The following is a 23542-nucleotide window of genomic DNA, read 5'->3' as shown; positions in this document are numbered from 1 at the left end:
GCATTATCAAAACCTGTTATATCAATCAGTATATGCTTATAAAAGTATTTTCTCCTTTGGAGAAATAGTAGAGGTTCTGGTTTAAAATCTTTTTTTAAAAAAGGGATTGTCTTCTATATCACACTGACTTTTTATTCCATGGTGACAGTAACTTTTTATTCTGTAAATATGCATCAGCTCTAGATGGAATTTTGTGTTTTTTTCTTTAGGGCCAGGGAAGTTATATCTGTATGAGCCGTATTGGCATTAAACTATGACACTTTGAATTTTGTGTGAATTACGTGTGAAATTTCATTTTGCCACAGGTAGATTTTTAATGGAATCTGAGTGGTATAGCAGCTCTAATTACATTTGTGACTTAATATATACAGCGAAGTCAGTTCCTGTGTCTTACTTTTTTATAGAGCCATGGGAAATTACATTGAGAACAATTTCATGTAGTTCTGTGCCATTCTTGCATTCACACTGTCTCCTCTGTTTCTTAGCCATTTCAGTGCAGTTACGTACGTTATACACAGACAAACCAAGTGGCGGCAAAACATCACTGAAGGAAATTGGGCATAGCTCTAAGAATTGCTTCTAACATCCAAGTTCTAGTTAAAAACAAAAAGAAGAGATGATGATTACCACCGTGAGTAGCAGATCCAGGGTGCAGAGTAGCAGGCGGGATGGGAGAGTGGAGAGGGCACAGTGTCTGGGAGCGCCCCAGCCCCCCTTGAGGAAGGGAAGCCTGGGTCTCTCCAAAGGGTGTATATATCAAGACCACTGAGGTGGTGACAAGGCAGTTCTCTGGAGTCAGCAGAACAGTCCGTCCGAGAGGCTGCGGTGAGGTGGCATTTCAGGAGGCTGGGGAAGGGTCAGGAGCAGATGCAGGTGGCCCATGGGGACGAACGAGGGCATCATCCTTGTCAGCTTCCATCCTGGGAACTTTGTATATGAGATCTGATTAGAGTTGGCACCTGTAAGCAGGTGACTGTGTAGGTCCAAAGAAAAAAGTTGTGAATATACAGCATTAGAGTTTCCCGTTACTTTTTTTTTTCTTCCCTTTCAAAATGTTTAATCTTCTTAAATCCACTCCCTCTGGACTATGTTCTCATTGATTTTTGCCACTCAGTGATTCCTTTCCTGCGCCCATGCCTCTCTTCCCCTTTTATTTTTATCTTGGGCTTAACGCTGACTCTTCCATACCATGTATCAGCCTATATATTTTAACCTAGAAATCCTTTTATGATGGGGTTCTTTGTGAGAAGCAGGTTGTTCCTCGTTGTGAGTTCTGAGGAGACCTTGACACTTGGCCAGCTTCGAGGGCAAAAGCAAGTCAGCAGTGACAGTGCCACTGATGCCATCGTGTTTGCTAATTTATATCTGCGTGGCAGATGCAAAGCACAGAGTCTGTCACTGAGCCCTGCTGTGGTTGATGAGAGAAGGTGTCTGTTTACATGTCTTAGTACAAGGCCTGGGAAATGTTAGAAGGGCAATAACGACTGAAGGGTGATGGGGAAAGAGCAGTCGTAATGGATAGTAAATTTTTATAGGTAGAGGAAAGAGGGGTAAGTAGAAATAATTGGAGTAATGTTTAATATTTTGAGGAAGTGATATTCAAGTAGGCCTTGAAAGACGAGAATTTGTATAGTGGTGAGGATATAAAGAAGGGCAAGTAATGAAGTATTTCCAGTAGGGGTTTCTGTTTGTAGGGAAGTATGGAAGGTAGATAGGCCAAAGTATGCTTGGAGATGGGAGAATAGCACATTTAACTTGAACACTAGATAAATTAGGGGGCAGTTGAAGTTACTGCTGGTAAGCCCAGAACGGCTTTTTAATTCCTCAAGAGGTGGGTAGCTTGGCGGAGTGATGTGGTTAGTGTTTTAAGGAGCTAATGATGTGATGGTGACATACAGGGAGCATTGCAGAAAGGGCTGCGATCGGTCAGGATGGACTGGGTCAGTGATTCTCAACTGAGGGTGATGCTGCCCATGCCAATGAATGAATATTTGTGAGTCCCGGGGACATTTTTAGTTCTCACCACTGGGGCAAGGAGAGGTGGGGTAGCCCTACTGGCTTCTAGTGGGAGAAGCTGACATCGTGCAATACCCAGAAACCCCAGCCCGAGAATTATCTGGCCCAGAGTGTCAGTGCCAGCGCTGAACCCTGGCTAAGTTATGTTGTGGTAACAAACTTGTAGGGTCTTGGTGGTTTAAAGTAAAGAAAGATGTGTTGCTCAGGCTAACTGTGCACGACTTCATGACCCCATTCGGAATCCAAGCCGAACGGGGCAGCTGCTCTCTGGAGCACTGCTTGTGCTGTATCGGCCAGAACTGGTTACACGGTCCCTCCGAACCACAGAGAAGCTGGGATTGCAGTCCTCCTGTCTGCCTACAAAGAGGGTGAACTACCACATGTGATTAACAGTGTTAATTGCTACTGTGGAAAGCTCCCTTGGAGTAGAAAAGTAGTCGGTAAGAGAGAAACCAGTTTCTTCATCTCTGCCGGCCTTCATTTAGTTCTTCATTCTTGACCCTTTCAGTAGAAGAAAACCACAGTCTGTACAGAATAGGGTTAGAAAGATGGGGTATTGCCAGCATATGGAGGGACTGTGCTGTTAGACATGGGCTCTAGACCTGAGCTTCCCAGCTGTTGTTGGGAACATTCCCGGTGTGTGGATATTGATCTCCTCGGTACTTCCAGTAGCCGAGTGGGTCCTGGGGCCACCAGAGCCTGCAGTGGAGGCAGCCTCTTCCACCTATCGCTGACATGTTTTAAGCCCAATTTCAAAAGCTTGGGAAGCTTTACATGAGTCAGGGAGCCGTATTTGTTTTAAAATTATAATTGAGACGGAAAGTGATTTACTCTGGAAACAGCACTCATAGCTGTTCATATAGAAGGGAGAGCAATTAGATCATCTAGGAAGCCATCCTAAGAATTGAGGCGAAAAACGTGAAGGATATTAATGACGGCACCCTTGAAAATAAATAGGCCAGTGTGAGATAAAGAAAGACAGTTTATTAGAGATGTTAAAATTGGGTTTAGGACATGTGGAATAGAACTGATGAGGAGAAAATTGGAAATAGTGAGCTGGAGCTCAGAAGAGAGAATGCCCTTGTCCAGTTCCAGCCATGGCTGAATAAACCTCTAATTCTGTGTACCGGGACCCTCAAAGTGGCTTCCGTTTTGCTGATGAAGCCATGACCACTGGGTGTTCTCTCAGCACCCTGTGCTTCTCCATCACACCTCAGCATCTGTGTAATTGTTTGTTTTCGGTCTTCGCCTTTAGTCTGGAGTGGACTTCGTTCGGCAGTCTGCCCCTCACGGCGAACATGGTGCCTAATCACTTAATAGATGTGCTGAATGCGGAAAGAGAAAATTGAAGTGGGAAAGCATGTATGGAAGGAGATTATAAGAAACAAAAAATTGAAATTTCCATGAAGTGATTAGGCAGGCAGGGGGCCAAGGAGTAGCCGTTGAACTGACTGGTTAGGAAGACACAGGATTTTTAGGAAAACAGGCCTCCCGAGAAGAGCAGTTGAGGGCAGGATTGTAACTCGATCTAAGAAGACAAGGTGGCGGAAGGAAGATTAGAACAGTTGGTGGAGACCAAGCAAGTGAGCCAGTGTGCAGAAGGGAGGGGCAGGGGGCTGTGCTGGAGCATTGAAGCCACGGGAGGGTTTTCGGACCAGGTGGTTGCCTTAAGCAACAGGTCAGGAGCCAGTGGAGTGGAGTGGCCGGGAAGGGTGGCAAGGAGCTCCTACCCGGGGCAGCAGGCCCTCTTGGTCCACAAGTGTGGTTCGTGGCATCCTCGCAGACGTGGGCTCCCGAGTTGCCCCCTGGAACCAGTTAGTGCTCAGCTTTCGCACTTTTGAGGAAACATGAGAGCTATAGGGGCAGTATTGGGAGTTTTCAGTAAAAACGAACATACCCCATCTAGATTATGTAATCCCTCCCTTTAGTGTTGACTTTTAGTTTTGATTACATCATCAGATAATGGTACTGTTGCTGTTCTGAATGCCCCTTATTGAAAAATAAAACTATTAACCTTATTTCGGTTCACCCCACCAATTTTATTTTTTTAATCTGCTTGATGAAATTTAGGAGTCTGAGAACACAGTGCTTTTATTTAGAAAGAGTGAAACAGACTGTCTTTAACTTTCTAAAATTTTTTGAAATCTGAAGTACAATTTATAAAGGACATACTATTTCTCACTAGCAAATAATGGGGAAAATACAATTTTTATTTTAGATGAAGATCGACTTTCTAGAAGAAAAAGTATTGTGGACACCGTATCCATTCAGGTGGATATTTTGCCCAACAGCATCCCTTCTGATGATGTGGTAAGTTGCTGAAGGTGTCTGGCAGAGGGCTTTCTTGAGAGAGACGTCAGTGTAAAAGAGTTTTGTGCCCCTCCAGACTTTTGAACAGGAGCAGATAGAACTCTAAATTTCCCCCCAACTCAACAAAACTATTAGTACACTAATCTGATTTAGCCTTGAGCTTATTTTTTATTCATTTTATGAAACTCAGCTATCGGTAAAGATGCATAAACTTAACAGTATGTATTATGACGTCATTAGATCTTACATTGTAATTTAGTGTACTAAAAGGATCCGTGAAACAGAACTAAGTTTTTTTATCAGTAAAAAATACCACATAAGGCCTGTTATTATAAATTAGGAAGCTCTCCAGATCCTGTTTATTTTTAAAGATTTATGGAACACAAATTCTGAGAATAAACGAAATTGTACAATCTCATGCGAAGGCAAATATACCTGAAAGGTTTCAAAGCCTCATCTGTAAGGGAAAGTTTTTTTTATCATTTGATAGTAACTGTAATGAGTTTCATGTAGGCTACGCTGTGTCAATGCCAGATGTAAGGACTGTGGCTTATTTGAAATGTCAGATTTGATGCTCTCCTCCTGTTTCAATGGAGCACAAAAGTGTACCCTCCTGTGCTTTAGGAAGAAAAAGCAGCTTCTATTGTCTACGACTTACTCCACACAAATCGCCAGAGAATTTTTTGATAGTCCGATAGAAATGCCGGAATACCAGCATGTCAAGCCAGCCTTCTCCTTGGGGCTTGCTTGCCTTCCTAGGTATTTCACTATTTCTCATGATACAGTATAAAGAAGAGATCATCCGTCTCAGAAAGGGGGAAGGAATTTGCCTGAATTCATGCTTTCACCTCCTTCTTCCCCACTCCCCCTCCCAATCCTTGTCAGCTCACCTTCGGGAATTAAAACTTATTAGTGGCCAGGCCACAGCTGACTGGCTTACATCTTTTTATGCTGTTCAGTGCCCCACAGTAAGTAGAATTAATCAGCTTCATTAAGAAATTATAAGCAGAATGTCAATAGCAATTGAAGAGGCAGTTAGTATTCATTTTGAAATGTGGCAGTTGTAATTTCTTGCCAGTTTAAGGCTCAAGAAAATTCATCTTTTCTAAATTAACCTCTTCAAAGCCATTTTAATTTATATACTTTTTGCTAGTCAGGAAGGTATTGTGCTAGCTCTGTGTTTTAATGATCGTGAATTTCCTGCTGTTACCTTTTGAGGGAAGAAATCAATCCAAAGCCTTAGTTTATATGTTTTATCAAGAGTGTGCAATACATTTTATTGACTAGTATTCCATCCTCCTTTTGTTAACCATTTTTATTTAAAAAGTATATATATAGCACTTCAGATTATTCTAAAGAGTCCATCTGTTACGATAAAATGAACTGAAGAAGCATTTGTACAAAGACTTAACTACAGTAAGATTCTTACACATAAATTTTGCAATTAAAAGTCCATTAATACATGTGTTAGCTTGTTAAAGATCCTGTTTTCTCTTTGCTCTAAGTCCTAAGTCAAATATGCTACACACTGAGCTGAAAAGTTAAGTACAGGTTATTAGAAGATTTACCTGAGCACGTTGGAGTTTCAAACTCGTTTACCATTATGGAATATGATTTTGCATTATTAGGAATGACTGTTCAAATACCAGAAGACAAAATAACATTCCCTTCTAGGCCAGAACTAATTAATTTCATGGTATGGACAGGAGAAATTCACATCAGTTAGGTGTTCACCTAACAGTTGATGGTGTAACAAAATATCAAACTATGGTTAAGTATATTTGCTAACAATCAAATAAGAAAATCGCTCATTAAAAAACATTCTTGTATTTGATCATAATTATTTGAAATTTTATGTACATAATCTCGGTTCATCCTCAGATATATCCCATGTCTGCTTTTAGAGCTTGTAACTTTTTTCAGAAAGTCAGATTATATAGCTGAGATCCTAGCAAACTTCTGTTTCCCTAAATAAGGACTCAGATTGTTAGCAGTAGTCTATTGAAATACCTGGGCTACTTGAGGTTTGTCACTAGTAATGTTTGCAATTCAAACCTTTGCCCACCATGAATCACTTAGTGAACTTTATCTAAAAATTGCCCTAGATAGATAGATAGATAGATTAGAGATATCTATATATCTCTTATCTATATATTTATATAGAAATCTATATATCTATATAGATATATGGATGGAGATATATAGATGGAGAGATATCTAAAAATATTCAAGAAGATAAATGGCTAACATGGAATAGAAATGTCTCTGCCTCCTGAGATAAAATTATCAGCTTGACTAATAGCATAAAGCAGCATTGACATGATTCTTCGATCTCTGAGCATTATGGGCATGACTGATATGCATAATGGATATGAGTAGAAGCTGAAATCACCACTTGGTTCTTCTCTCTAAAAGATAATAGTCGGTGTTTGATTATTTGGGGGAATAGATGGGAGGCTGGATGTGTAACATTGCATTTTGAGTGCATATTGAAGTTTTCTTTGTACAAAATTAAGTCGCTGGCTAGCTGCAAAGAATTCTTGTTTAGTCCAGGACCAACAACAGACCCTTATTTTACATATTCATACCCTGCCTTTTCCCAAATGCAAGTAAAGAAGCTTGCATGTGTGCTAACAAAATAAGTCTGGTGTAATATCAGTCAGAGGCTGCTCTCCTAGGTGCCATAAAATTACTAAGGTGTCCGTGAAAATAACAGAGCACCTGGACCGATTGGAAGAAGACCAGACAGACAGCAGATTTCACGCAGCCCCAAGGGCGTGGTACAGTCTAGGGTAGGGTTACAGATCGTGAATAAGGTTCAGGTTACCAAGAGTAAAAGGGGTGTTGAAACTCCCCGAGGCTGGTGCCTTTGCACCGTTTCTGCAGAGCCCCAGTGCAAGCGGTGTGTGCAAAGACAAACACACTGGAGTTTGGTTGGGCGCCAGTGAAGGGGTGGCTCGTCTTCAACAGCTACTTGAGCGCATTGGAGTCTCAGGCTCGTTTACCATTATGGAATCTGATTTTGCATATTAGGAATGACTGTTCAAATATGAGAAGACAAAATAACATTACTTTCTAGGCTAGAACTAACTGTGTGAAAAATACGAATCATTAAACACTGGTATAAAGCAGTTGATCCTTTTTCCTTTTTAAATAGGATTCAGATTCACAGAAGGGAAGGTGGGAAACAAGATGGAAGCCAAATTACAGAAGGCTTTGACACCCACCTGAGGGCTTTGTATGTAATCTGGTAGGAAGTAGGGAGACCCTGGAATGTGGGGAGTGTCGTTATCGGAGCTATGCTTTCATGAGAGGAATCTCAGAAGCGTGACCAGGCTGAACTGGAAAGAAGAGACTGGAAGTAGAGAGGCCAATTAGTACATCCTTTTAATAGTCTCCACCTTGGGTAAGGAGGGCCCGGGGTAGCTAGGCTGGAGATATGGAGGCAGGAGGGCAGTCGCCTGTTCTAGAGCAGAATGGGCAGGGCCAAGAGGTGACTTAAAAGGAGTCGGAGAAAGGAGGTTAAAAAAAAGAAAGGAGAGGGACATCATGATCACGTGAATTCGGGAAGACAAGAACCCACAGAGAAGAAGGGTTTTTGGAATAAAGTACTTCAGCTTTTCACGTACCTGGGACCAGACAGGTAATTGTGACCAATTATGTGTCACAAGAATGCTGGCCTTGTAGCTTCTTCGGTGTTCTTTCCCCTGTACTGTAGCAGTTCCTCAAAAGCCTAAAACTCCTGACCAGTTGTAAGAATAACAGTGTTTTGTTTTTTTTTTTTAATTAAGATATTAGGTTGCTTCTAAGTACCAGTAATGAACGAGCCAGAGCCTAATCCTGTGTCTCTGCTCCAAATATCTAGAACAAAGCAACTGAAGATTCCCAAGTTTAATCTGACTTCACCTAGAAATATGAGCCCTCAGTGGGAAAACGGAGGTAGTGGAGCCCTTGCTGCTTGATTTCCCGCTAAAGCCTTTGAGTTACAGAGAAGCTCAGGTGCCCGGCACGAAGTCTTGCTTTTGTTAGTCTTGCTGCCTTAGCCTTAGCGAAAGACGCTCGTGAGCTAAAATTAGGGACGACCAGAGGCCCAGGCAAGTACGCAGGTATCATTTCTTCACTTTGATTTGGAGGTACTGTAGTAGCTGGGTGTGTTACTCCTGAAAATGCACTCGTGCCATAAAAACTATGACTGCCTTCTTATCATAAGGCAGTTGATTTCATGCCTTTTATAAAGAGTAGTTTTGGAGAGTAGGTCTTGTCTTGGTGGTTGACCTAAGAACATCCAGAATGTAATTATTTTAAGATGTTGATTAGCTATACTCATTGAACACTTGCCCAAGTAGCGATTCTTGCTTTTTCTTAAACCGTGTTAAAATTTTCAGTTTATTTTTGAATAGTAAACTGTACGTGGCACCGATAATCTAGACGGTGGAGAGGCCTTGGTTTTCACGTGTTACATAGCTGGACCGTATGTACACATGGTCTCTGCCTTGAATACCTCCAAGCACCGTTTGCCTACGAAGTCTGGCTCAGCCAGCGGGACTCGGGCCTTGCCCACGCGGCGATTGGGGATTGAGTTCTGTGACTCAGTGGTGCTTCGGCTGCCGGGAGGGGGCTGATGCCACCAGCCTCACAGTAGTCACTGCAGTAGACCCTTGTCACCACCAGGGACAGAGTGGATGTAATCACAAACCCACCGAACACAAAGAAGGAAAAAATCTGTTGAAATCTGTTCTTAGATACTTGTAACCGGGTGAAGGTATTATTTGTGTTGACCTTTCGTAACTCTTTGTTTTACGTCAAATCACTTTTCCCTAGGTTAGTAACACTGAAGAAATCACCTTTGAAGCACTGAAGAAAGCAATTGGTGAGATTTTCGTTCACTCTCCTGATGCTTTGCCAGCTGGCTCACTGCTGTCCCCTTCCTGGATTAGGTGCCAGCGTGAACACACCCGGCATGGCGTTTCTGTGTGGTTGTGTAATGGATTTATTCAGCCACATTTTTTAGACTTTTACATTTGTCCTGTCTTGTCATAGGTTATTCTTTTCCTTTGCAAAGAGTGACTTCCTTAGAATTCTGAAAGCACATCACTATTTCGATGCCACCCTTGTCTGGTGACCAACTTGCGGGCTTCACGAACTTCACGAAAACAGCATGTTTCCTTTTGTAGGAGAGAGAGGGATGAAAATTCTGAAAAGACCTGAGAAAATTAAGCAGTTACTTGTAACAGGCCTGTCATGTAATGACAAGCGTGTTTCCAACAGGGTGAGAGAAGGAAGTGGCCTGAGGTTGTCAGCAGGCACGATAGCACCAAGTTAACTCGTGCGGTTTTATATGCGAGAACATTGGGGCAGGGAAATTAAACTCTCCTGAGGTCACGTCGCTAGTAAATGCTGATGCTAGCTTTCATACCCACATCTCACTGATTAATCTTTTTACTTCACATAACATAATACTGTGGTTTTTTTTTCCTCTTTGGCCTTTATGGAAATAAATTATATCTGGTATTTTGCCTCTTTTTTAAAAGTTTGAAGTGGTTCCTTCAATTAAGTTTTGTTTTTTTTTTTTAATGTTTTACTGACTTTTGAGAGAAAGAGCACAAGCTTGGGAGGGATGGACAGAGAGAGGGAGACAGAGAATCTGAAGCAGGCTCTAGGCTCCGAGGTATCGGCACAGAGCCTGATGTGGGGTTTGAAACCCACGAACTGTGAGATCATGACCTGAGCTGAAGTCAGACGCTTAACAGACTGAGCCACCCAGGCGCCCCTAAATTAGGTATTAATATAAATTACTACTAGGCTAATGGTGCCTTGTTCACAATTCATTTCTAGTTGGCAAAGCAGTATAGAGTGGGAATTGGCTCTCAGAGATGTTAGTTGAAGAAAATCGGTGTCCAGGAAAGGTGGAGTGCTCTAGCACCCATCATACATGAAATGAAATCTGACCTTTCCTGGCTTAATCCGTGAGAGGATTTTTTTGTGACTGTAAGACCATGGCAACTTTGCCAAAATAAAATTGAACTCCTTGAGCGACTTTGAACCCCCATTGGAAATGTACGGTCTAGGGCATTGGTTCTCATAGTATGACTGTGGCTCCTGGATAGCCAGTGGTGGCTCTTTCAGGGGACCGTTCAAGTGAAAAAGTATTTTCATCCTAACATTAAGGCACCGTTAGCCTCATACTGCATCGGTCAACATGAATACAGGCAGTGGCATTACGCTAGACCGGCAGTGGTCATATTCTTCAGCACACACGGTTATTTTAAAACGAGATTTTATTTAGGAATGCTCTTAATTATAAATTATTTTATTAAATCTCAGCACATGGGTACGTATCTTTGGGAAGTACACATAGAGCACTTGGATTGCCTTGATAGGCAAGCTTACGCTAGTCGATTTTTATAAGGAACACCATTTCTACTTAAAAAAAGACTGATGGAAAACCTATGGTATTTGGTAGACATTTTCTGGAAAATAAATGAAGCTATAACTTCAAGAGAAAACACAAAACCATCCTCACTGTATTTGCTTCTAATAATAAAATCAGCACTTTGAACAAAATTAAAATTTTGAAACTTTTGTCTACGCTGGAGAGTTTGACAGGTCCCCAATATTTAAAGACATTTCCAATGAGATCAGCTGTAATAACTAACAAATATGATTTTAAAAATTGTGTAATGAAACACATCTGTGTTTAGAGAACCTGCATAAATCACTGGGTCATTATTCCAAATGAGCATTGCATGATGTTACAAAGTCATGCATAAATAAGGATCATTCGGAGTGCAAAATAGATGAATAGATTTTACCATGACCAGTTACAAGAAATGTATTAGTAAGATTTCACATTTCATATTGCACTTTTTTTTTTCATACTCACGTATTTTGAGAAGAGAGAGAGAGAGAGAGAGAAGGGCAAACAGGGAGGGGCAGAGAGAGAGAGCAAGAGAGAGAATCCCAAGCAGGCTGTGTGCTGTCAGCGTAGAGCCTGATGCAGGGCTCAAACCCATGAACTGGGAGATCACAACCTGAGCCAGAATCAAGTCAGACACTTAACCAACTGAGCCACCTAGAAACCCCATATCACAACTAACTTTTAAGAAAACTACCACTTCTCGAGGACTGTTGGAGTGTGCAAGAAGAAATTCTCACAGTTCTGTGAAAGGCTGTTAAAATACTCTTTCCCAATACATATCTGTGTGAGGCTGGATTTTCTTTACATGCTTCAACGAAAATAACACATTGCAGTGGATTGGCTGCATTTGCAGATAGAATCCAGCTGCCTTCTGTTAAGCCAAGACATTAAAGAGATTTGCAAAATATAAAACAATGCCACTTTCTTCACTCAATTTTTCATTTTGAAAAGGATGGTCATTTTTTTCATTAAGCAAATCTTGTTTATGTTAACATATAATGGTTTCATTATTTTTAAATGGTTTATTTTTAAATGAATTAAATATTTTTAAAGTTTCTCAGTTTTATAACATGGAAAATATCAATGGATAGAATACATTTTTAGAATACTGCTTGATTTCCTTGTAACTTTCAAGGATGTAAAAAGGACTCTTGAAGCCAGAAAGCTTGAGAACTGCCTAATGAGCATGGAAAACAAACTTGCTGTCTCCAGGCCAAGTTTAGGTGGAAATATTTGCAGAAATTGAATATTTAAGACCAGGTTGCATATGCCTCATCTTGCCCAAGTCCCCCTTATTTTCTGCTGCTTTTACCTGACCTGATTTAAACATGTATGTCTCCTGCCTGGCCTCTGGCACATTTGAATTGCTTGCCCCAGTCTAGCGAACAGCAGAAAGGTGGTCATAGTTCTCTGCTGATAGTCATTCAGAAGTATATACATTCTTCACCTTGGTTAATCTACCACAATTTCAAAGGAAAGTATGTAATGCCTGTTTCCTTTTGACCTGCTCTTTATGCTGTTTCCACTTTTTAAAACTAGCTAATTATTATCCGCAGTTATCTACCCGAAAAGCAGGCTGGTTTAAAGAATGTTGAAGACAGTGCATTTCGTTCTATGAAATTCTCCACCAGGGGAGCCAAACAACAACCTGAAGAATTGATGGGGCGTTAAACAGACCATTAATAAGAAGCCATAAAGTGTCCCTATTTTCATATTCTTCAGCAAATATACACACTAATCAGTAGTATCAAGACAAGCATTTATTTACTTGACTGTCTCACAAACTTTGGTCGGACCACCCAGCATGTTAAGATAAAATGTCTTTCTAAATTGTAAATAAATGGAAAAGGCTACAACAGTGTGGTTCCAAACGACTCTGTATTTCAGTCGTGCCATTCAGTATCAAGTATAGCAGACTTTTAATTTCGTATCTCATATGTATGAGGACATGAATATTCATGAGGGGATCATCTTTCAGGAAGGACCTTGAAGTTGTTTCACATGGAGGGAGTTGTCACCCTCCTATTTTGGTAAGAGAGACAAAGGGAGTCTTTGACAAAGGATCTTTTACTATGTGGCTTTAACCCTTAGATTAAGAAAAAACAATTATATATATGCGCTTTCTAGCCTTCTAGACATTTCACGGAGATTGGGTCTTTTGCTTTTTCTCTTTTAAAATTAGTCCTGTAAATTACCTTTATTTTTGATTTATAGATTATTTGCTTTTCTGGTTATTGACAAGTTTCAGTAAAAGTCTGTATTCCCTTTAACGGGTCTTTGTAAACATTTCTATAGATACCAGTGGAATGGAAGAACAGGAAAAGGAAAAGAGGCGTCTTGTGATAGAGAAATTCCAGAAAGCACCTTTTGAAGAAATAGCAGCACAGTGTGAATCCAAAGTAAGTGAACAGTTGGTAAAGGGGGTGGGGGTGGGGTTTGATTTTTGTGACGTTTTGGTAGTTAGTTGGTAGGTTCTGAACTTTACGCAGATCAGCGGGGCACGGGGTAATGTGTCAGATAGGGGCTGAGGGCTGGCAGCCTGGCCACAAAGCCTAAGTGATGTCTTCATGTAACACAAACTGATGGAAATGGCAGGTCGCAAACCACACGTGGGTGGTTCCTGTGGCCGTGGTACTTGTTGTGCAGTGGCTCTCCGGGATTTTGCTGTGGGTATTTTGTCTTGTGCGTCTGTTGGTTTGTTTTTACCAATGAGACTAGGAAACGGATGAAAGAAACTTTACATTCAGTTCCAGCATGTGAGAGAAAACCAAAACATGAAAGCCTTCTGTGCCATGAGCCTCATGGTTGTACTTATGCTTTGTCTTTTTTTTTTTTTTTAAATGTTTGTTTGTTTGTTTATTTTGAGAGGGAGTGTGTGCATGTGGGGGGAGGAGCAGAGAGAGAGGGAGAGAGAGAATCCCAAGCAGGCTCTGCACTGACAGCACAGAGCCCGATGTGGGGGCTCGATCCCATGAATCATGAGATCATGAGATCATGATCTGAGCTGAGATCAGGAGTCAGATGCTTAACCACCTGAGCCATCCAGGCGCCCCACATGTTTTGTCCTTTAAATTGCATTTGGGTTATTACAGGTGGGTATTGGGGAAATAAAATAATCCTTTCTTAACATTTTTTTTTTCTTCCTTATAGGCAAATTTGCTTCATGACAGACTTGCTCAAATACTGGAACTCACCATACGGTAAGGATTTTATTACTACAAGAGCAATAAAGTAACAACAAAATAGAAACTGTTAAACCCTTGTAGAGTTGTGGCTGATTATGTTTAAGTAATTGTGCTTTTCACTCAGGGCAAACATGAGATCGTAGAGGTGCCTCCATCTTGGTAGTCATTCTGCTCCCTGGACAGACCTTGGTAGCATTGCTTCCAGTGTCTTCTGCCTCTCCTAGCTTCCCTTTTTAGGTCCCTCCTTCCCTCCTTCTTCTTCCTGCCTTCCTTCCTTCCTGCCTTTCTTCCTCCCTCCCTCCCTCCCTCTCTTCCTTCCTTCCTTCCTTCCCTCCCTCCCTCCCTCCCTCCCTCCCTCTCTTCCTTCCTTCCCTCCTTCCTTCCTTCCTTCCTTCCTTCCTTCCTTCCTTCCTTCCTTCCTTCCTTCCTTCCCTCCCTCCCTCCCTCCCTTCCTTCCTTCCTTCCCCGTGGTCCCAAAAGATTTGGGTAATTTGGGAGACTCACGTTCTAATGATAAACTTAACCAGATAATTTCTCATATTTAACCATTTTGATCTGCAAAAAAAACTGCAGTTTCATACGGTTCAACCTCACAGTTCTTTCCAGGGCAAGACCAATTGTACCTGTGTGGATGGCTCACTACAATTGCTAAAGTTTCCTTGGGTGGTCCTAAGTCGTATCCATTTTAGTCCTGTTGTAAGTTATTTTATGTCCTAAACATTTGGTACCTAACACATTTGGTCACTCGGCTACTTGCTTGTGTTGGTTAGTAAGTAGCGAAGCACAAGACAGAGAGGCAGTGGCAGTTCAGTCTAAGCAGACAAAAGCGCTTATGCACGTTCTTCTGCTGACCTCAGTGTGGAAGGGGACCTTTGTCTGACGTGGCACCGTGTTGGAGCCAGAGTTCAGAGCTGTGCTTTCGGAATTTTTTTTATACATCAGCGGTATAATTTATATTTTAACTTGATTAGCTAAGCCTGCTTTGCTTCAACTCCAGTGTTCTGTAAACAGGAGAGGCAGGTACGTGCTGTGTGGTCCACGTGTTCTTTTAGTTCAGCCTTTTTTCTGCCATTGTATGCAAAGTATGTTGTCATCAGTATCACATCTCATTCTAGGCATTCGCCCCACCATTCCTGCCACCCTCACTAAGCTACGAATTCCTCATTCACAGAATTTCAGAGGCAGAGACTCAGACAGTAATATGCAGTATGTGACATACCTTAGATTCAGAGAAAATCGATGTGTGTGGGCACTTAGTTACCTGCTGCCTGTTAATTATAACAGTAACTGTCTAGACTGTAATTGATCTTTTACTACATGTTTTGTATCTTTTCCTTTTGCTCATTGTCACGACAGCCCTGAAAAGCTTAGGTAAATGGCTATTTTGTCATCTTCTGGGTAAAAACACTGAGGCTTTAGAGAAATCCAGTAACTTGCTGAAGGTCATCCAGCTACTGAGTGGAAAAATCCGAATTCATATCCATAACTCATGTTCTTAAAAGGAATGTTGCTAGGACCCACCATATTACATTTAATCACACTGTCCTAGCTATGTGGCTTTAATATTTTAGAATAATGATTATGGCTAATTCTCTTTTATTGGCATTGCAAATCTAATAGCATTTATTGAACCCTTACTAATAGTTAATATTAATCGAACGCTTATGCTGTTCTAGGCACTGTGCTAAGTACATTATTTCATTTAATATTTATAACAGACCTTAAAAAGGTTAATGATTAATTTTACTTGACAAGTGTAGAAACAGACACATAGAAGTTAGGTACTTCATCCAAGATTACCTAATTAGGAAGGCGTACTTCTGGATAACTTACACAGTAGAGTTTTTGGTTTTGTTTTTTTTTAAAGATTTTATATTTTTAAAGTAATCTCTGCACCCACTGTGGGGCTCAGACCCACAACCCTGAGATCAAGAGTTGCACGCTTCACCGACTGAGCCAGCCAGGCACCCCCCAGAGTTTTTGGTCTTGTTTGATACATTTCTTCTTGTTCATTTGCCTACTCTAATCACCGGCAGGGGAAAGGATTTGTATTCTCAAGAAAAGAAACAGGACAGTCTTACACTTCAAACTCCATCGTTCTTTCATTCCCTTTGACCTTAGTGCAACGAAAGGAAATTACAAGAAATGCAAAGAAGTGTGAAAATACAATAAGAATAAACAGCCCCACAGGTGATCCAGTTATTGGAATTAGTAGACAAGAACCTAAAAATACACACACATGCACGTGTGCCACACGCACACACACGCCAAAGAATTTAAAGGAAAAGATACACGTTTGAGCGGAGAAAAGGAAACTGAAAAAGAACCAGATTGTAATGCAAGAACGGAGTGACACAGTATGTGAAAGACAAAATTTCATAGGATGAGCTAACAGTATATTGGACATTGTAGAAGAACACGCCTACATTGCTCACGGGAGAGAAAATGTGCGATCACTGTGTAAGACTTTAGTGGTTACTCATGGAGTTACACATATACCTGCTCTTGACCCTGTAATCCCATTTCTCAGTACTTACCTGGAGAAATGAAAACGTATTTCCACAGAAAGACATGTACGTGAATGTGTTAGCAGCTTTTTTCATAATTACCAAATGTCCCTCAACAGGAGAGCGGATACACAAGAGACAAATAGGGCTATCTTTAATAGAGTGCAGTACTATTCAGCAGTAAAAAGGAACGCGTTTTCTTCGGTTTTAAACAAACAAAAATGAGCAAAAGAAACCAGACAAAAGAGGATAGCTTGTGTGGACCATTTTTACAGGCTGTATGAAATTCAGGAACCAGCAACACTAATCTTCAGTAGCAGAGATCAGAACATAGTTGTTGGATGTGGGCACGTGGGAGTAGGGAGAAACTGACTGGTTAGGGACACAGGGGACCTTTTTGTCGAATGACAGAAGTGTTCAGTATCTTTACTGGGGTGTGCTTACACCAGGGTATACATTTGTCAATTCTTGTTAAACAGTACACTTAAAACCTGCATTTCACTCTGAAAATTAACTCTCGGTAAAAAATAAAGGGATGTTACAAACTCTGGAATGGTGATTACAAAGTAATTGTTAGTTCCCAGAAATAGAATAATATACCAGGAAAATAGAATCAACTGAATAACTTGAGAACTGTTTACAGTTAGATAATATTTGTGCGTACATTAACTAAATTCATTACCATATGGATGGTAATTAAACTTTATTTCTGTATGTCCATAACTCTAAATCACTAACAAACTCAACAGAACTGTCTATGACTTACATGAAATAATTATAAATCTCTGAAAAACACAAAAGAGCACTTTACAAATGGAAACTCATACCTTGTTTTGAATAGAAAGTTAGTATCTTAAAGACATTGTTCTCTTCAGATGAACCTGTAGTTTCAGTCAGAAATGTTCCCACAGTCATTTTTTTATTCTTGAACAAATGATGCCAAAGACAGTGTGGGAAGACTCCAGTATAAAGCAGTGGGGAGCATGCTGTGGAAGAAAACAGACAGGGAGCTTGCTGGGGAGGAAAACATGATCTAGACCTTTGTGCTGACAGAGGGTTGGACTTGTGTGCAGGTAGGGGGAATTCCAGAGAAGGGTTTGGAAATACAAATATCTTGGTAAAGATAAGAGTTTAGAGTTTCAGGGAAAAGAGCAAAATGGTTAATAAATCCTGTGTGGGCAACTGCTAAAGACTGTTGACCAGCAAAGGAGGGAGCATGGGGGCATTCTTCACGAGTTTTACCAAAACAGAAAATTTTAACCCATTGCTTAGAAATACACATAGAAATACTAGAATTTATACAGGAAATTTTTTTAACTTTTTTTTTTTTTAATTTATTTTTTGAATTTACATCTAAGCTAGCATCTAGTGCAACACTGATTCCAGGAGTAGATTCCTTAGTGCCCCTTCCCCATTTCGCCCACCCCCCCCCACACCCCCTCCAGGAGCCCTGTTTGTTCTTTAGCTTTAGCAGTCTCTTATGTTTTGTCCCCCTCCCTGCTTTTACATTAGTTTTGCTTCCCTTCCCTTCTGTTCATCTGTTTTGTCTCCTAAAGTCCTCATATGAGTGAAGTCATATGATATTTGTCTTTCTCTCATTTTTTTTTATGATCTTAGTGTAGGGAAAGTTTTCCTTAGCATACACAAAACCTGGAAGTCATAAAATCATATTGATTTCTTTGGTAAGATTTTTAAGCATTTAGCAAAACAAAACCCAAAACACAAGGTTGAGACTCAAAAAATAAACTGTGGAAAAGTATTTGTTTCCCACACACGCAAAAAATTAGTTTCCCATATTAAAGAGACAAAAACATCTGAGCACGACAGGCTGTGGACTTACAGAGACAGTTTATTTTAAAGGAAACAAAATCTACGAAGATACTTAGCACTGGTAGTAACCCAAAAATTAAAAATCAGAATGAATTCCCCTCTGCCTGCCAGATTGGCAAAGATTTAAAACCAAGAACAACAAAAGCAAAAGAGAACAGGTACACTCCGGATGGAAATAGAAGTTGCTGGTATTCTGGCAATATGTATCAAAGTCAGAATTGTGAGTATGCTTTGATTAAGAAATTCTCCTTGTAAACCTGGAGACAGGATAAAATTGTGTACGTATAAGACCTGTGAACATTATTTATAGTAATGGAAAGTGCAAATGAACTTGCATTTATCCACCGGATTCGATCAGTTGCAGTATATCCACATGATGAGATACCATGCTGTCAGCAAAAGAGGACGACATATGTACATAAGAAAGATTTTTCTGCTGATGAAACAAAGCAAGTTTGAACCAGAATGGGCATGTGCCATCCTGTTACTAAAAATCACATCTGCATATATTCAAGAGGCAACGTCTGGCTTAGACTTAAAACCAGCTTGGTATCCCCACCTCTTTTCCCAGCTAGCCTTGTATGTAGCTGGCCGGCAGTGTGACAGGAGGAGTCTTACTCTGCTGTTCGCGGGTAGTTGTTGGGATGCTCGGTGAAACGAACAGCCTTTAAATGGACCTGCTGACAGTGGCTTGTTCTTCTGTTTACAGCCCTCCTCCTAGTCCATCGGGAACACTGACCATTACTTCTGGGCATGCCCAGTACCAGTCTGTCCCGGTCTATGAGATGAAGTTTCCAGATCTGTGTGTGTACTGAGTGGCTCATGAAGACCTCAGCATAGGATCTAAAGCCTATAAATGAAGGCCCCGCTGAGTCTTCAGGGTTTACTTAATGTGTGTTAACATGCTTCCTGGGAATAACGGTGAGACTTCTCTTCAACCAAATCTTGGCACGTACCGCATTGGAAACGGTGGAGCTGTATATGGTTGAGAGTACTTTTGAGGGTCGGTTTCTGTCACGATAGTTTCTTTTGAGCTTCCTGTTGGCTTCCAGAGTTGGACATGTATTGGTCTCCCATCATTCCATAGTTCAACAGTGTATTTTAAACTTTTCACAAACAGGTAATTTTAAAAGATTATGCTTTCAGAGGGTTGAAGATGCATCAGGTGTCTACTGTTTTTCTTAAACATCTACACAACTGCTTAGAAATAGAATTGCTTTTGTGTCTGGTTATCTGCAAAAGCAAATACATACAAATATATTGCTGATCTTGGGGCTGCAAAACTGTTCTGTGGCTTGTTGTCCCCATGTTTTAGATGTTGTGATCTGTAGTAACATGTGCTAGGCATTCCTCAACTTGTTTATGGTAAGAAGACATCTCTTGAATAATATTCCTAGAATATGACCAACCCTAAAATCGCCATACTTAAAAAGCGTCTAGTTTTCGTAATACTGTGTTGTCTGCCAAGAGTTGACCGTTCTACTTGAGAGAAGCTTAGAGCTTACTCTTGGCATACCAAACCGTGCAATATTTTTTTACATCATAAGATGTATTAGTTTACAGAATATACTTTGAAACTATAGTAGTATTTTGCTGTGGCTCCATTAATTAAATGAGATCTGTATTTAGTGTAAGAAAAAAAAGACATTTAAAACAGCTACTGGTTCACCTGTGAAGAGTGTGTACATTTTGATTTCTTCCAAAGCACATTATTTACATTTTTATATTGTGCGTTGTTTTAAATCTTCGTAGTCAAAAGATTCTCCAAATGGGCTTTTAATTTGTAAGATTTGAACTGTAACTTGTATGCATCTGTTTAGGATTTGTTATATTACACTTGAAAAGAGTGCCTATGGCTTTAGTGATCAAGCGTGCTAAGGATTGTCAGCGGAAGCTTCTGTTGATTGAGGCCACCGGGACTACACGTGTAACATGTGCTCCCAGCCCCACAGCGTTTCCCTAAAATTATGTGCATTTTAGTGAATTCCATCACACAGAGAAAATGAGCAACTTTCTTTGCAACTCATATAAAATTCTCTTAGGTCATTTTTATAGAATAACCTGTTTATAATTATATTGCCTTTTCAGATTCAGTTTCTTTTTACAAAGAACAATATACATATCAAACATTGTAGCTCAAAAAACAATTCAGTTTTTACCTTTTTTGTTTGAAAAACTACAGTTGAGAATGGCATGTTAGGGGTTTGTGTATATGGTTGTTGGGCACCTTTGCAAGGAACAGAAAAATGTATGGAAGTGGCAAAAGAACAAGCCTGCCTCCAGTTTTTTAATAAACTGATGTACGGGGTCTCGAAGCCTCTTGCAAAAGGTCCTAGCTGTCTAGACCCATAAAATGATACTCGGGCCTCCCGGGCGGTGTCGTGAATGCTTATCTGCAGGATAACAGTGCAGTCAGCACGGGGGTTGGATGACCTTACTTCAGCTGTCACTGGGACTTTGCCTCTTGATCAGGTAAAATGTGTCACCACATAATAGGCCAAGTTTTATGTTTTCTATTCCCCTTTTTTTCTTCTCTATTTTTAAAGAAGGGTGTTAATTTTTGTGCATTTAAAAACATCTGAGCAGGGGGACACACAGAAACAACCATCATCCACTTGGATGTCATTTTATAGATGAACACTGTGTGCTTTTGTATGAAAAATATATATAATTTAGTGGTATAAGTAAAGGAGTTATATATTCATTTGCACTCAGTGCAAAACAAACTTTGCTCTACAAAATTTCATGTTTCTCTGTGATTTAAAAATGCATGTATTGCATGTAAAGGAAAACCATTTGAATTAATGTTTCTCACCCCTTTCTCTTGGTCTGTTTGTAAACTGTTGATGGGGGTTTTGCGGGGTTTTTTTTCTTGTTGTTTTTAAATCACAGTAGACTTCTATATATCCTAGATAAATAATGGTTCCCAAGAAGTGGATCTTTGCTTTATTTGTCCCTTCTAGGAGACCGTAGGCGATCCTGCGGGTAGGGGGTCACGTCCAAGCCAGTTTGGAGACTGAAAGTTTACGATTTGTTGAAGTTCACTTGTATGGCTATATTTTTGTAGATATTTAAAACTCTTAATAAACTGTTAATCATTCTGTTTTTGCTGTATACACTTGCCTCATTTTTTTTTCCTTGACATTGAATAGCTAACATATAAATGTTCCTTAGATTTGTGTTGCCTCTGACTGCTTAGAGTTTGTCATTGGAGTTGACCTGAATATACACGCACGCATGCGCACACACACGGTACACCCCTTAATGCTTCTGTACTTGTTATCTTTTAGAATAATACTATACTTCACCAGCAATTAGCATCTCTCTTCTTTCTGTCCAAAAATGGAACTGATTTGTCTTATTCATGCCAGTATATGTAGCAAATGTAACAAAGTGAGCTTCTTGTAATGTAAAAATTCCCTTTGCAATTCCTATGGAAGCAATAAAACAAAATCAGGTTACTTCCGTATAAGTACATATGTATAATAGTGACTGCATTTACCAAGTCAAGTTTGTTTAATATTTTGCTTTCGTTAAAAATGAAGAGCTCTAGGAGGAATCAGGTTGCCGGGGGGCCCGCATCCTCACATACGTCGAAGAACCAGAACAGCAACTGCCAGTCGTGACGAGATGTGGCGAAGGTGGAGCTCTCGGTGTGAGCCGGGAAAGCTTCGCTGCCCTCTCTGCACCAGGCTCTGGTTTGCATCTCTCCTTGTCGTATAAATTCTCTCCTAAAAAAAGAGCGGCTCCAGGTCCCTCTGCCCCCTGGTTCACTGATGCTACTTCCGCGAAGGTGCTGCATAGAAGGAGCAGCCTGTGTTATGTGCTGTGTCACTTGCTTTTCTTTCTAGCCCTAACTTGTTGCATCCTGTCAGCCATTCTGATGAATACTGATCTCAAGCACCAAGTTCAAATGAATGAAAAAGCAGAGCCAAGACAGAGCATCAAGCCCTGCCTTCTGTTCCGCTGTCTTTGCCTTGTACTTGCGCTCTGAGTCACAGGCAGACTCTGAGGAGGGCATGGTCATAGGCTGCTGTAGGAGAACCCGGGCTAAGACACAGGCTTACACGCGGGGATTGTTCTGGGCCGCGGTCCCAGCAAACCCGGCCAGGGCCTGGAACAGTGCCATGCAAGGAGAAGGGCCCCGTTAGGGGGATTCATTGATGAATTGTGTGTCACTGTAGGTGACCGGAGGTCCATCTCAGCACTGCCCACCCAGGTGATGAAAGCCGGGGAAGCGTGCCTTTCATTTTCCAGGGTGGCCTGTTGGCAGTAACTACCCCCTGCCCCACCCCCATTTCTGGAATGTGTACCTGAGCACCGAGTGGTTTCCCCTGGTGCCCCATGCTTCCTTCTCAGAGGAGGACTGTGTCAGATCGCGAGGAGAATGGAAGTTCGGAAGGCAGATGTCGGACCCCCACCTCTCTGAATGAGGCAGGTGGAAGCCTGTGTGGAACCGGTTGTCACCGCGGTGTGCGGGTTAAGAGGTAGGGTTGGATGATGTAGAGTCAGGTAAAAGGTGTTCAACAGAGTACTGTCTAGTTTGGTATTTAAGCTAGGAGCATCAGATTTATAATTTTACACTTCCTTTAAATCAGTCAAGGGAGGGACTTTTAGAGATGGGAGATTTTAGGGCACGTTTGCATGTTGATTAGATTGTCATAGAAGAAAAGGGATAAATTGATTTTAAAAGGAAGTATTTACAGGGATCAAACCCTGGAGAAGGCAGTAGAGTGTTGTACACAGGGCCTTGTGGGAGGGATTGACCTTTGATCTAGATTAAGGAACACGTCATTGTAAGGAGACGGAAGAGAAAGACTTCAGGTAATTTTGTAGCTTTGGCAGCAGGACAGTGAGGGCGTTCCCATTAGAAACCTTCACTTTTTCAAAGTGGAGGGTCAGCTGAGACCATTGTTGCTGGACCATTCTGTGTCTCTTGTGTCCGTGCTTGTCATGTGAGCATGCAGACACCAACAGCCTGTATTTAGCCTGGACCACCTCCCCCAGAATGTAGTATAGCAAACAGACTATGGGAAGGTAGGGATGGTGTCTCCCTTTGGAGGCAAGGGCAGGCCTGCTCACTCTCATGTAGAAAGAGAATGTGTTCTGGGATAAAGGTCAGGTGGGCTTACAACCAGGATAGTTTTAGGTTACCTAAACTCAGGGTTCTCCCATGTAATGAAGCCGTGTGTGTGTGTGTGTGTCTAGTCTGCATCAGGGCTCGAGGGAGCAGCATAAATGCTGCTGGGGCTACTGCCTTTACTGTAGGTAATGAA

General features: G+C 41.1%; 1 protein-coding gene across 5 annotated transcripts in view; it reads left to right on the top strand.

Moving 5' to 3' along the window:
- The window catches only part of EFR3A (EFR3 homolog A), a 103976-nt gene extending 82596 nt beyond the window's left edge, over positions 1-21380 (top strand). For 4 of the 5 annotated variants that reach the window (XM_053208239.1, XM_015068361.3, XM_053208240.1 and 1 more), the window contains 5 exons: positions 4235-4326; positions 9148-9196; positions 13040-13143; positions 13895-13944; positions 18976-21380. In XM_053208239.1, the coding sequence (XP_053064214.1) occupies positions 4235-4326; positions 9148-9196; positions 13040-13143; positions 13895-13944; positions 18976-19081 (401 nt within the window). In that variant the 3' untranslated portion in view covers positions 19082-21380. Of the gene's footprint in view, positions 1-4234; positions 4327-8191; positions 9112-9147; positions 9197-13039; positions 13144-13894; positions 13945-18975 lie in introns of those variants that run through there. The other variant, XM_053208243.1, reaches the window with a different exon arrangement.
- The last annotated feature ends 2162 nt before the right edge of the window (positions 21381-23542 follow it).

Source organism: Acinonyx jubatus, chromosome F2 (assembly GCF_027475565.1).
Source record: "Acinonyx jubatus isolate Ajub_Pintada_27869175 chromosome F2, VMU_Ajub_asm_v1.0, whole genome shotgun sequence".
Classification (NCBI taxonomy): domain Eukaryota; kingdom Metazoa; phylum Chordata; class Mammalia; order Carnivora; family Felidae; genus Acinonyx; species Acinonyx jubatus.
This window is presented reverse-complemented; position numbering and strand designations above follow the sequence as displayed.